This window comes from Perissodus microlepis, chromosome 23 (assembly GCF_051167445.1).
Source record: "Perissodus microlepis isolate ML-2025 ecotype Zambia chromosome 23, ASM5116744v1, whole genome shotgun sequence".
Lineage (NCBI taxonomy): Eukaryota > Metazoa > Chordata > Actinopteri > Cichliformes > Cichlidae > Perissodus > Perissodus microlepis.
This window is the reverse complement of record NC_140482.1, coordinates 34,442,874-34,457,457: the sequence shown is the minus strand read 5'-3', so window position 1 is coordinate 34,457,457 and position 14,584 is coordinate 34,442,874. Positions and strand designations below refer to the sequence as shown.

The window sequence follows — 14,584 nt, the reverse complement described above, 5'->3', positions numbered from 1 at the left end:
GAACTCCTAAACGCAGGATTTTGAATGTTTATTTGTGATTTACTACATATTTACAACTAACCGCCTGGGTACAGTCTTATACATTTATAACTACTGGGATACAGAGTTCAAATATATAATAATTCTGAAAAAAAAAAATTAACTTGCTGATCAGATGTAGATCGCTTTGTAGGCCTGCTGCTTCTGTTACCCTCCAATTATGGAGTATCCTCAGATTTTTTTTTAAGGACACGCTGCACACTATGCCAAGATAAAGTTACATTTTATGCTCGTTAAACTGTCATTTTTTACCTTTTTCACAGTATCAGCTAAATAAATGGGAACAGATTAAATGCTTGGACATTGGCTGCTTTTTCATTCAAAGAAAAAGGCCTTCAGAACTTTTGCTGAATTTGTAAATTACTAAAAATCAAAAAATTACAAGGTCTTACAAGGGATTGTTTTACATAGCAGTGTAAAATGAAATACTAGCCTTCATCTTCTGATAATCTGATGACAAAACTTTTATAGTATTATTATTAAGGTATAATTGAGAACTTTATGTAAAAAAAGGATCCAAATATTTTTAAATAATGCTCGCCGTGGGTCCCTTCCTGTGGGACCCCATTAAAAAATACTAGTCAAGATAAAACAAACATGAGAATGTAGCTTTATTTTTACATCTTCATTTATTTATTTATTTTTTTACAAATGCTGTGAAAAACTACAACAATAACAGCAAAACGTAAGTAACAAAAAAAAGAAAGCTGTAGATTAATTTATTGGAGATAACTTCTCAGCTATCCAGGGCCTCTTCTGATTCCAGGTGCTCCTCAGATTTTTGAAAAACACCTTCTCCCTCTTCCTGCTCTCCAGCCCCACCTTCAGCCTCCAAATTCTCCTCCTCTCCTTGTCCCTGGCTGCTCATGGTAGCTTCCAGTCCTTCCTGATCAGCACTGGCATTTTGTGAGTCAGCTCCCTCCTCATCCTCATCTTCCACATCCATCTCAAAAACACGTATGTGCCTCAGATTGGTACTTAGCTGCCGGGAAAGAAAAAGTAAATGTTTGGCCACAGTCCACAATATTCATTCACTGGAATTCCCCCACTGCCGGAGAAACATGAGAAGACTGAAAATGGCTTAAACGACATTAGACTGATCACTGAAAAACACAGCAGTGAAGATGACTCATGATATCGTGAAACAAAATCCACATAAACTAAATATAATGTGAATTCTTACCACACAGGCCACTTTGCGGATTCCATTAACAGCTACAAACTGGGCTTTCATGTTTTCCAGTTCACGCCACTGATTACCCAACACCAGGCCTTGGGACGGGATGGAACTGCTCTGTTGGTCCAGCCTGTAAATATATGCCAAGGTTAGATGTGCACTTTAAAGTTAAAGTTTTAGCTTTACAACATGTCATAAACCAACTACATTTACATTTAAGTACTTCCAAAAGATTTAATAAAATAGTACTTAATAATCTGTGAATATGCGAGTAGTTTATAAGTGATATAATATATGTATACACTTTTGAGGTTCAGCACCTTAAAATTGGTGGTTTAATTAGATAAACACAACAAACATGGTTGTGACTACCAGCAATGCTATGTCATTGGCAAAAACTAGTTATGGTTTGAGAGCAATGTGATTATCAAGATTATCAAACTATGAGCACTGGACAATTTTCGGGGCGTGGGGAGAATTTTTGTTTATGAGTCATTCATAGATTCGTGGCGTTACATGTACGGCAACTTCGACAACTGTCCTGACAAAAAAACAGCAGGAGCTGATCAGTGTCTCACATGCCTCAGCTCTGCTTTGTTGGTCATGAAACTGGACCGCTTCACTATGTGTGTACTTGTTGGTAATTTTTAGAGCATTTTCATGGGTTATCTTAATAATATCGTGGCTTGTTATGTGCTATAGACCAAGAAGTTTGTTCAGTGCTTCAGTTTTGGTGAGTGAAATTATGTAATTTAAAAAATGATTTAATAAAAGTAAAACAATGGAAGGATGTCCAGACAATGTTCAAAAAGGAATGTTGGCACTACTTTTGTAGAGTAAACAGTAACAAAATTACAAATCCACTTTTTCCTTACTTCAAATAAAAGTGGGGTCTTTTATATTTGAGGTAGGCCATTTAAGTTCTAATTTAGGATGCAAGAAAAGGTAATCAACCTACAGACTGCACCTGGATGGGACTCGCTGGTGTTCCTAGAGTGTTTGCGTTGATGATGTATGTGTCATGTACCTGTGTATCTGTATTTTTTTTTTTTTAAATGTCAGAAAAAGATTTATAATTATTAAATGAAGATAAATCAAAAAATTTCGTAAACACAAACCTCAGGTTTGGCTCCCAGTTGAATTCTGTCTCACAGCTTAAGCTGGAAGAAATTGGAATTTGAGCAAGGACACGCCTGGCGTTGAGCTCTTCAGATCCTTGTAAGACCACAGTTAGCATTTCATCGTCATAAAAACGAGCATCCAGGTAGCTGTAAAAATAATGAGACCTGACAAAAAAACCAAAACACACTTTAAAATCTTTTGGCCTTGCATAAACACCTCTCTCCAGGTGAGACATTTCTTTGCGTTTATATCTGTTAATACAGTAACAACATAAACGTGACTCACTGGTCTGCAGCATTTCCATCATCCCCACTGTCAAGGTGATGGGTGAGATTAATCGACATGACACTGTTTGGGATAGGTCTGCAAAAATAAAACAAATGAGGTTAGAAATGAAAAGCAAATATCTAAAAAGTACTTACTGAATTACAGAAATGTACCTGTTTGGGTCAGTTCCTCTGCGTAACAGGTAGAGTTTGTGGGGTGAAATCTCTGGCATGCAAAACACAACATAATGCATTTTGGCCTTTTTGTCATTCCACCTATAGGTTGACAAATGAATAACATTAATTAAAACCCCATCTTGCTTTTACAGATAAAAAAAATAAAACAAAAAACTGCAGGATGTTTGTGTTTTACATACAAAGATGGAAGTTCAAAAAGCCGAGGAGTGTTTTCGGAGCTAAAAAACAGGTAAATACAAATTTAGTCTCAGTGTGTGGCTTATATTTAAAATACAACAGATTTTACACATAGGATTATACCTCTCTGGCACGTTGTACAAGGGCAAAAAGATGGCTTGTTTTACCGACTTTCCAATTACTTCCTACACACAAAGAAACAAAACAATTAAGAGGAGAGAGGACACAAAATTGCCAGCCAGCCTTATATTTTGAATGACTGCAGAAATCTACAGCACAGAAAACTTACTGCGGGTTTCTGTAGACAATCCTCAATCACATTCTCCATCATCCTCTTGACAAAGTGCAAAGACTTTTGGGGATATGAAGGAAACAGCAAAGGGCTCCCTAAATAAACCAATGAAACATTTAATCAGGTGACTAACAGGTATTTTGAGTACAATCAACATTTAAGTAGTTTCACGCCAAACAAAAAATTTAACCCAACTCCAAAGCGCACAAAGGTGATAATTCACCTTTCAGGTGTGTGCTGTCCTGTAAAAACTTCAACCACTGGTTCCCCTTTGTGTTGGGTGGAGACACAAGGTCCTCATCTTCGTCCTTCAGGTACTGTAAATGTTATTAGGAAAGACAAACCACTATGCAGTCAAGCAGGAGTTCCATTAAAAACAAACAAATAAACAAATAAACAAAAAAAGACCAGCTAAAGATAAACATTACAAAACCATTTACCTGTCCAACTCGTTCTACGTTGAAGTACTTCCCTTTACGACCAAAGAGTTCCTCATTCTGTTAAACCACATTAAATTAAAAAGTTAAAAAAGTCTTTAAACTTATTAGCATGTTTCTGCTATTATGCTGAGCTCACCTCACTAAAATGCTCAGACAAGAAGTCAGCAACAAAGGCAATGTCCTTCTGAGTCATCTAAGGAGTTAAACAACATGTTTAGATAAATAATGGATGTTAAAATAATCCCATGAACACTTAAATCAAAATAACATTATTTCTAACATTATTTTCCTTATGTCAATGTGTGCATTTCATTTGCTGGGATGTAGATTACCATACGTAGAACAGGAGGAACGGTTTGTCAGTTTCTAGTTGTTGGTTTGTTAACTGCTTCTAATAAACATTTAATAAATAAAAAAATAAAGCTCACCTTATTGAGTTCTGGTGGCACATGCTCCTCACACATTCTGAGCATTGCTGTGGGAAAGCAAGAAGTGTGTGAGCATTTCAACAGTAATTTCAAATCTATAAATAAGACCATACATGCACATTAATTATTTTAAATGTTTCAAGATCAACAATTCTTTTTTTATTTCTTACCTACATACAGCCAACGGAAAAAGGCCTTAAAGTTTTTCATACTCTTGTCAATCACCCTAAATGACAAAAAAGTTATATTATACTTGAAAACAGAAGCACTAATTGTAAAAAACATGAACATTACTCAATTACGGTCCTGAACTTACTGCAGAAGTTCATTTGCTTTCAGGGAAAAGGATCCAACTGCTGTGATAGCGCCTAAAATAAAATAAAATAAAATACACACATGTGACTACTGACATAAAAAACCTGTTTTAAATCATTGTGCATGTCCTGAAATGCACCTTCTATAGCTGCTGCATCCAAGCCGAGGGGCTCAAACTTTTGTTTCCACAGGGCCATTCCTTTCACCTCACTGAGGTGATACAACAGAGCCTCTGAGCCACTGCAGCCAGCAAAAGAGAGCGACAGATTTAAAATGACAACCAGTCAGAGGGTAGGGCAGCCACGATGAAAAGTAAAAGACAAAATACCTCTGCAGGTGGCTTATTACTAGCTTCTGGATGCTGGAATAGGAAGACTCAATGGACTGTCCAAGCTTCTTCAATCCCTGTAATAGAAATTAATTTTAAATAAAAAACCCATAATTTTCAACTTCTCACAAAGTCTATACCTTAATGCTTCTTAAGCCGTTTTTAGACATTGGAGACAAAACATTGCTGGCTTCATCAATATGTTAAAGTGACGGTATTCTGCCAACTGGACAAAAAGCCCCTTTTTACATAATTTACCTGAAGCCTTGATTTGGATAATTTCACAGCACTGAGAGAATGGCACACATTACTCATACCGATCCTATGAGTTGTGAGAGTACTCAAAGTGACATCTAATGATGTCAGGAGTAGTAGGTTATTATAAAAAATTACAGATGTCACAGCCTATACAGATACACACTTAATTTGCTTATTAGACATGAGCTACAGCATGGCAGCTTATTATAGTGCTTAGAGTGTGACTCAGACAGTGATATACACAATGTTATTTGCTGTTACATCCTGTCTCCATGTTAGGAATGATTTGTTATTTATTTAAGCCATGGGAGTTGTGTCAGATGAGTAAAAGAATGCATGATTCTTTCACTTCTGAATAGACACTGCTGCTGTGTGACACTTCAGCTTTGTTATAAGCTCAGGAGAAAGACTTCTAGAAACAGCTGGATGCAAAAAACTAAAATAACACTAGAGTTTAATCTAAACTGTCTTTACCATAAATGTATGGCAAAGCTGAGTTTAGGTAGGTCTGTGTGTTAGGTTTATTTGTTTATTTATCTTTACTTAACCAGGAAGTAACCTGGCACTTCTCATTGCAGGGGCCATGCAAAATTGACACATTTAAAGTGCAACAGATAAACAAGATAGCATACAATACACAAATACCCCAGGCTTCTCAAGAAAAACAATATGTTCCCCGGGATGCTTGCACTCACACACTTATCATGGGCATGAATGTCATGGTAATTTAGGACTTTAATGATTTCTCTGAACTTTTCTTTTTCCAGGGTGGAGTAATTACACGGCATACATCTTTAACAACTTTAAAAAACAAGAATCAGCTTGCAGTCCCTTAAGACACATTCTATGATACATTAAGATCTGATGGAAGCAAATATTACAATGATGGAAACAGATTGGTTAAATATGTGTAAAACAAGTGCCAGCACCTACAGATCTGCTCAGTGGAGAGAGTTTTTTTTTAATGGAGGATGAGATTTATTTTTCACTCCAAAAAGAAAATTTGTGCAAGACCAGATGAGAAAATCTGGTAACCCAGTAACACAAACAATAAGGATAAGGCTGGATAACACCAGTTGTTGGTGAGTGGCTGGCCATTGTAAAAGGATATTTCTGAAATGGAAAGATTCCATAAGACTTTGTACTGACAAGTTTCAAAATTATTGGTCAAAATAGATTTATGCGAACTGTAATTGTGCATAAAGAAAAAAGAGGACACACAGGACTATTAAAAGGTGAAGAAAATTGAAAAAAAAAGGGACTGGTGTTGATAGAATAATGACTTTCTTCCCTCTTTTTAACTCTTCTTGGCAGAATTGGTTCAGTTTGTTTTAAATTGGTTGGGTTCCTGGCAGGTCCACAGATTTTCCACAGGTCAGAGCTTGTGGAAGGCCATTTCAGAAGAAGCCTGCTTTATCCATTTCAAAACCAGTTCTGATGTGTATTTGGGGTCACTGTCCTACTGGACCACCCAACTTTGCCCAAGTTGCAACCATCTAGCTGTTGATTTTAGGTGAAGCTGAAGAATTGGAAGGTAGTGTTCCTGTTAAACGGGAGTTTTTCCTTACCACTGTTGCCAAGTGCTTACTCATAGGGGGTTTTCTCTGTATTGTATACAGAGAAATATTAAGCGCCTCAAGAAGACTGCTGCTGTGATTTAGCACTATATAAATAAAATTTTATTTTATTTATACTGTACTGCCAAAAGTATTAATTCATCTGCCTTGACATACATATGGCCATATCTACAGGGCATAACATGATATCGGCCCATCCTTTGCAGCTATAACAGCTTCACCTGTTATAGCTGAGAAGAGGTTAATAAACCTCAAGTTAAAATACATTATAGAATATTCAGCATCACTTATTAAGAGTTAAGTGAATGTGCCTATATGAGTCTGTATGTATTTTGACCCTGTGTGAAAACCTAAAATAAATTAAAGCTTTTACACCCGATTTTTGTTTTTTTAAGTCATTAAAGACGTATGCTTTCCAATCATTCCTCACTGGAAAACGAACAGTGCAAAGAAATCATTAAAAGTCAAAAATTACCATGACATTCATCCCCATGTATACTTCTGACCACAACTGAAAGTGTATTTAAGTTTGGCTCCTTCAACAAAGTTTTCCATGTCCAAAGTACACAGAGGGAAAATTATGACAAAAAGCAACTGTTTGAAGGAGTGTAGTTGATGACTGTTGGAGCTGAGACGGAGCAAGGTACAGAGGTAAACTGAAAGTTTACCCAGTATCACTTATGTACGCCAGTATATGAACTGAAATGCAGAAATTTGTGTTGTTCAGACCGTTTAATATATATATAATGAGACACATTCACAGTTTTGTTACTAAAATGCTAAAAAAGTTACTAACTAATAGGAAAGGTGTAGAAACTAATATAGGAAAAGACACATTCATGTGCTGCCACATTAGCAGAAGAGTCCATGAAGAAAAGGGACTGTAGCCTCACCTTGACTGTCAGCTGGTTCATGAGAAGAGCCTGCAGTTCAGGGCTGCAAGTAAAAAAAAAGAGCAGTCTGGCATGATTTAACTCAAACTGCTGCAGAACAACACGCTGAGTTAGCAGCTCAAGATGTGTTGCTACCATCTACAGGACACTCTAGACATTGCAAATCCAAACAGCAGAAAAAAAACTTAATTCTGTCCCACCTGGACTGCCCCCACAGTAGAAGCTCCAGAAACTCATCTTGAACTTGAGTGCTCGTGTTCTTTTCCTGCACAAACTTAGTGAGTCGAAGATCCATCTGCATGAGGATGTCTTCCCACGCCTCACACATGCAGGTAAGTGAGAGGTGCAGGTATTGCAGTAGGGTGGAGATGTGGGTGAACTTGCGTGCCATCCTGGTGACCTCAGGCAGGCAATCTGACAACAACCCTGTGTCCAGCTGGAAGAAGAAGACATAGGTTTAAGATAAATTTAGGTAAAAGCACAGAGGATGTCAGAAAATGGAAAAGCAAAGTCAAACAATCCGTCTCACCTGAACATAGCAGATCTCTGGGTTGTCGTCAGCAGATCTGACTTCTGTGATGACAGACAGAGACTTAAGATCACTGGACAGACTCAGGTTCCGGCACGTTCCCAAAACCTGCAGGGTGTTGTTACGGCAACAAAAGCAGCAAAAGTTTAATCAATATTATTTTTGTGCAATTTAGATAGTAGTTTGCGGGATTTATTATTTCACCATTTAAAGTGGACCATAAGGGATTCTTTCCCTCATTTTCTGTCACATAGCTACTGATAATGGTAGATGCCCATACTAAATAAGGCCAAAGTTTTAAACAATAAGGTCAGCATGGTTTTAATAGTCCATTTCAGACAGTCTTCTTTTTATTTGTGGCTCTTTATGATGTCAAAGAGAGGCAATGTCTGAAATATGGTCACCCCAGACACAAAGCCCTGGTTCTGAGCTGTGAGCATAGTTCACACTGTCTGTTTATGAGTGTCCACTAATCAGTAGAAAGTTGGCTTAAAGGGAGCGGTCCTAAAATAGTTTGCTTTTGACATGAAGTCTGATGTTAAATTGTTAATTCTGGTGGATAATACCTGCCCAGTGAGGAAGACAGGGTTTTGATTTGATGTTTACCTCTATCCATACCACTTTGGAGCTCTTGTGCTAATAATGTGGCAAAACCAAATTTCTACATTGCATATAGGCTTAATAGTACATTTCTTTCTGTTTTGTTACGTTTCTCACACAGCTGATGTTTACATTATATGAGCTGCTGGTGCTGCAATAACATACGCTTACATTTAGGGGGTGTAACAGTCCTTCAGATCTACAGTTTCTCTTCATACCCTGGATTTTCTTTGACAAGGCAGAATATCAAAAACTCACAGGCCTGCTCACTTTATCAGAACTGGATCATGAACAAAAAAATAAACTCCATCTGATGTACTTATAGCTTTTACCAGATTAGCATGCTTTAACTAAACATTAACAGCTCTACATCTATATCATTTAGGACTGTCACAATACCTGATTATTGCTGATATCATAACATTCTTATTAAACTCAAAATAAAAAGGCATTTTGAAAAGCGTCCTTTGGTCTTCCTTCACTTGGAAGCCACTTAATGAAAATGTCATCAGTGTAAAGTAGATTTACAAGCAAACAAGCAAAAAAAAAGCCTTACCCCTTCCAGCGTGGCAATCCTGTACATGCCATAAGCATAAAGCTCCACAAAGCTTGCATTTCCTCCCAGAACAAGTATGTTCAGCCTGCATGGAAACAACATAAGGTGGCGAAATCATTTACAAAGCACATTGCATTTGAGATACTACTGTTTGTTCATGTACTGATTATTTACCGGACTTCCCCCAGGAGTTTAAGTATCTCATCAGATTTTTCCTCACTGTGAAAGAAATAGAAAAATAGACTCAGCTGCTACAAGGAATGATCAAATCACACATTAGATAACAGCTCCATTTCATTAAAATGTTTTCCCACCTGAAGATCTTTGAAGTTGTACTATAGCTGGAAAAAAAAGTTTGGATAAATATTAATAATTCATCCGAGGAGCTATTTTCTTACAATTGCATGTGCCATTAATATTGCAGTTACCTCTTGGGGAGAGTTGGTAGTTTGGGAAGAAAGAGTTTGGATTCATCCTCAGAGTTGTAAAAAGAGCTGAGGGCACTGAAACACATCAAAACAATCACTCTCATTATTCTACACACCCTCCACACCATTGGCTTGGTTCCTGAGCCTCAATTGATCCATACCTGCTCTCCTCAATCACCTCCATCCAGTGCATGCAAGTTACAGGACTTTGCATAGGAAACACATGGAGGATCTCTGCTTTCTCAACATCACACAGGACTACCTGCTTAGTGTCTCCAAGACTGAATGCCAAAACTGAAGAGAGGATATATTACATCATGATTCCATCAAACACATGACTAAAAAAAGAAAAGATGCACACAGTCACTCCTTACTTTTGCCATCTGGTCTCCAGGCAATCGCTGTGATCTCCTTGCCAGTATACTCACTGGGTGGTAGGGTCCATACACGCTGGAAACCAGCCAAGCGGTGAAGCAGCAACTATGGAAAAACATAAGCCAAGTATTTAAAGTATTAAAAAGCACACACACACAGAATACTGAGCTGTGTTTCAGAATAATTGTTTTAAGATTACCTCTCCAGTTGTGTTGGCCAGAGCAATCAGATCCCTCTTCGGAGACCATGCCATACACAGTACAGGGTTAGGAAGTTGCTTCTCTCCTACTTGCCGGAAGGCAGGCATTTTGTTGGCTGAAAAAATGTTAATAAAAATAACAGGTATCAGCTCTCAAAAATACTTGAAAAACACACTTTTTGTTAAGCGTTTCGTGAACGTTTTCTCTGTACAGTTTTGCTTTTATTTGTGTCAAAGCCAAAAAATCAGCTGAGCTTTTGTTGAAGAATGACACTACTGTGCTTAAGTCAAACTCTTTATTGGACAGCAGAAATAAATAGTATGTTCATTACCTCCCTTGAAACAAATACATTTTTCACTGTGATACTGATCAACAATATTATTACAATTCACAAATCAGACACTACTGTCAATCAGTTATTTGCAAAAAGTACATTAAACTAATTAATTAACAGCTTCAATTTTTTTTAGCTACTTAATTGTATTATTAGTGTTGTTGAAGGAAAAACTAAAGTCAGGTATCTCAGTTTATTTAAAAAATTTAATAAAACGTATAACCTGCAGATAACATACTCATCGTACCTGTCCAAAGAAAAAGTTTCTGCAGTGACCCAAAGTTTTTGTACAGGTATTTCGGGGAGCAGACAGTTAGGGGTCTTTGAGAAAAGGTAGCAGGGGAGATTAGCCTCTTCACATCACTAGCTTTTAACTTTTGGTGGCTCCCTTTTCTCCCTTGAAAATAAGATGAATCCACGAGTTTGATTTGGCAGATTTTGCACCAGATGTAACGCTCTCACTTACCAGGGAGCTTTAAAATAAGGTAAATGTGGTAACCACTACACAACACTCACGCCACTTTCAGTTGAATACTGAACTGGCCCCTGTACTGGGGTGTCATATCAAAGTACCTTGAGGCAACTGCTGTTGTGATTTGGTGCTATATAATTAAAACTGAATTGAATTTAAAATTGAATGTCTTTATGAAAAAAACTGAAACTAAATCTAAAAATACTTTGAACTTTCTAAAGGAAAAAAAAAAAAGGTAAAGCAGAGTATTTTGAAAAACTGCAGTAATTTCTGACATAACTGCAATTTTTTTACCCACTGCAACGGCATCCAGTGGGTCACTACTGTTCCTTGGGAGTTATGCTTAACACCCAGGCCAAAGAGGGCAAGGGGAGCCAAACCATGCCCGTAAAATGATCTCATACGCCAAAAAAGATCCCCTTAAACACAGGGTCAAAAGATTCAGAACTTTTCTTTAAGTTGTCACAAATCTGTATCTGTGGACCTCTAATATGATTATGGAGATCATATTAAACAACACTGTTATAGTGCAGTGATTAAGATAAACAGATTCACTGACTGATAAAAATCAGATTTCTTTATAGTTTTCTGACAGGTTCCTAAACCTCATGAGGTTACTTCTTATGATCTCTGTTAAAAACAGCCAGGCATTAAAAAATAAAAAATATCTAAACCTAATCCACAACCTAAATCTAAACTAAACTGAAGCTTCACTTACCGTTTAAAGCTGACAGATGAGATCTTTCTGTTCCACTGATATTATGCTAGCGGTTTTGCTAGCAAGCTAATGCAGAAAGAAGGCCATGGATAATATTTTTTATGATTTAGGACATTACAAGCGGGGAAATATGATAACCATAATACGCCACAGTGAGTTCCGAATTGTCTTGCGCCGCCGAAATTTTAATTTTAATGCGACTTCGTGATGTTTTTACAACTACGCGGACGCCGCCATTTTTTTCTTTTAACCAATCATTGCGGAGCGACGGCAGAAAACAAGGGACAAATTTACTAAGAGAGAAACGCAATTTAATGAAACTTGAAATGACAACTGGAAAAGTGCAGATGGCACAAAGTTGTACTTCTCATTTCTCTCCTCTGATGATTTAAAATGTTTGTACAAACTAATGAGCTGCATCGATTGCATTGAATGCTGGATTTATCAAATGTTTTTAGAACAAACACAAATACGTGTTGTTTGTCCAAAAGTCAAAAACAAAAACTTCTTATTTGTCATCAGTTTCTCTGAAACACAGTGAGCAAGTCAGGAACCTTGGCATAATTTTGGACAATGATCTCAGTTTTGATAATCACATCAATAAGGTTACCTTAACTAAAAATATATCTAAGGTTAGAAAATTCCCATCACAAGCTGAGTCTGAGAAATTGGTCCATGTGTTCACATCAGGTAGGTTAGATTATTGCAATGCAATTTTTTACCTCTCAGGTCATTAGATTTAGACTTTTTAACTGTTCTTAGAATCAGAAATAAGTATGCTGAAGGTAGGTCCAGTTACTGTGGCCCTATTCTTTGGAACAAGCTACCTGCTGATTTGAGACCAATTACATTTGTATGCACATTCAAAAACACAGGAAAAACCTTTCTATTCACACAGTCCTACAATTTATAAGTTTGTTTGTTTTTTACATTTTTTTTTTACATTTTGTTTTGTTCTGCCTTGCTGTTTTCACTGCCCTAGGGCACTTTAAACCTACATAGTTATTAATATTTATTTTAAGCATGTCGACTTTTCATGTAATGAAATGTGCTATATAAATACAATTGTCATTGTCATTGTTATATGCAACACATGGCTCTTTCTGTATTGTTATACACCAACTAAAAAAAGCAGAGACTTGTAAATTTTATGTCTGTATTGTTTAATGATTGAATTTAATGAGTCTAAAAACAACTGAAGACTGAAGCAAACAGTTTTCAGCACTTAAAAAAGCAGACAGATGTGCAAAGCCATTTTAAATTGACACTGAAGAGTTTTAGCCATTCTTAATCTTCAGGAATCCATTGCAAAGAAACTGTTTTGTGTTGTGCACATTCATTTATGCACGTTTTAACATGTCTGTTTTTGTGCAGCAGTAGAAACAGTACAAACACTTCAGCTGTAATAAATAACTCAGGTGCTTTTGACCTCCTGGGTGTATACCTGGTTTACTTATGGGAAACATTTTCATTATTTTGTGTCAAAAGAACAACCTTTTAATTCTCTGTTGCATTAATCTTTTGGATTCATGTGTGTAGTAGTTCTGGTTACCTTTCACATGTTTGAGTTTTGGCCCCTGAGTTTTTTAATATCCTTTCTTTTATTCCTAGTGTCTCATGTACTTCCTTGTCTTTGTCTCCATCTGTTTTGTCGTAGTCTTAGTTTTCTTCCCTACCTTTTTTCTGACATTCCAGCCAACCAAGGTTTTTGTTTTCTTTGATTGTCTGCCTTGACCTCATTAGTTTTACATGTGTTGAGTGAGCCCCCTATTGTCTTGTCAGTCTGTCTGTCCCTGTTTGGCCCTGTGTGCTTTCAAACTCCTTGTGTGTTCCTGGATTGCTGTTTTGTATTAGACAGGTACTTTTGTAAGTTGTTTTTAGCTGTTAGAAGCCCTTTAAAAATTAATCTTACCCCAGTGGCTTAATGTTATACAAAATTAGACATTACATAATTATACATAGATGTGTTGATATTTCTAAGCATTAGCAAATGATGTCTATGTCTGTCCATATACCTATAACCAAAACACTGTAAATATAATTTATGATGGAAGACCTTTTGCACACATGGTAGCCTATAAAGGATTCCTGTAAATGTTCCATGGCTATTCTTACATACAGTAGACCACAAACTGTAATGCATAGAAGTCATTGCTAAATAATGTGGTTATTTTTAAATGATACCTTACAAAGTTATTGCTAAGTGGGGTAGGATGACAAGCAAGTTGAATGTAAGATTACTCATTAGCTGGTGTGTCTGTGCGTGCAGACTAGATAGTTATTACAGAGGAAATTCCTTCCAGACTTATCGCCTACTCTTGACTGTAATCAGTGGATTGATGAAGAACCAGAATAGCTCTGAGAGCACAAAATGTGATAGTGGCCCATAAATAGATCAAGTGAGGCTGCATGGTCCTTCACTGTCTGCGTCTTTCTACCCCACTGTACTGGCCTTTCCATTTTTGTCTCTCTAAAGGCACAGTTGACACATATATACCTTTTAGGGCTAATTATGGATCTCCACATATCTATACTCTACACTCACATACACAGTAAGAGTGGGTTTGTGTATGAGATAAATAGAGCCTTGCGTTTTTGAGAAAAGCACTATACAAATGCCCATGTTCATTTCCAAGTGTACTGGCTAATATCTGTGGAGCTGATTACTGTTAAAGTCCTTTGAATGTACTGATAACATCCAAAGCAGCTGGTGAATGAACCAGGATATAAATAGCGTATTTCCTATACGTAATTGAATACATTTTTAAAAGGTGCCTTTGTGTACCATTACAGTAAAGCACAAAATTATCACTAGACATAATAAATTAATAACTGCAATTTTACTATTACTACCCATATGCA

General features: G+C 36.8%; 1 protein-coding gene across 1 annotated transcript; it reads right to left on the bottom strand.

Moving 5' to 3' along the window:
* Positions 1-633: 633 nt before the first annotated feature.
* On the bottom strand, positions 634-11,990 carry anapc4 (anaphase promoting complex subunit 4). The gene is made up of 27 exons (XM_084922263.1): positions 11,723-11,990; positions 10,198-10,313; positions 9,998-10,103; positions 9,785-9,917; positions 9,624-9,698; positions 9,510-9,536; positions 9,370-9,414; positions 9,196-9,280; positions 8,040-8,147; positions 7,711-7,946; positions 7,511-7,553; positions 4,783-4,859; positions 4,594-4,694; positions 4,456-4,507; positions 4,310-4,365; positions 4,140-4,186; positions 3,848-3,904; positions 3,712-3,768; positions 3,495-3,588; positions 3,269-3,366; positions 3,103-3,164; positions 2,982-3,020; positions 2,779-2,880; positions 2,624-2,701; positions 2,335-2,502; positions 1,223-1,346; positions 634-1,021 (listed from the first exon to the last, which is right to left on the bottom strand). Exons 2-27 carry the CDS (start codon positions 10,303-10,305, stop codon positions 776-778), a joined length of 2,424 nt encoding a protein of 807 aa, XP_084778389.1. The 5' UTR covers positions 10,306-10,313; positions 11,723-11,990; the 3' UTR covers positions 634-775.
* Positions 11,991-14,584: the final 2,594 nt, after the last annotated feature.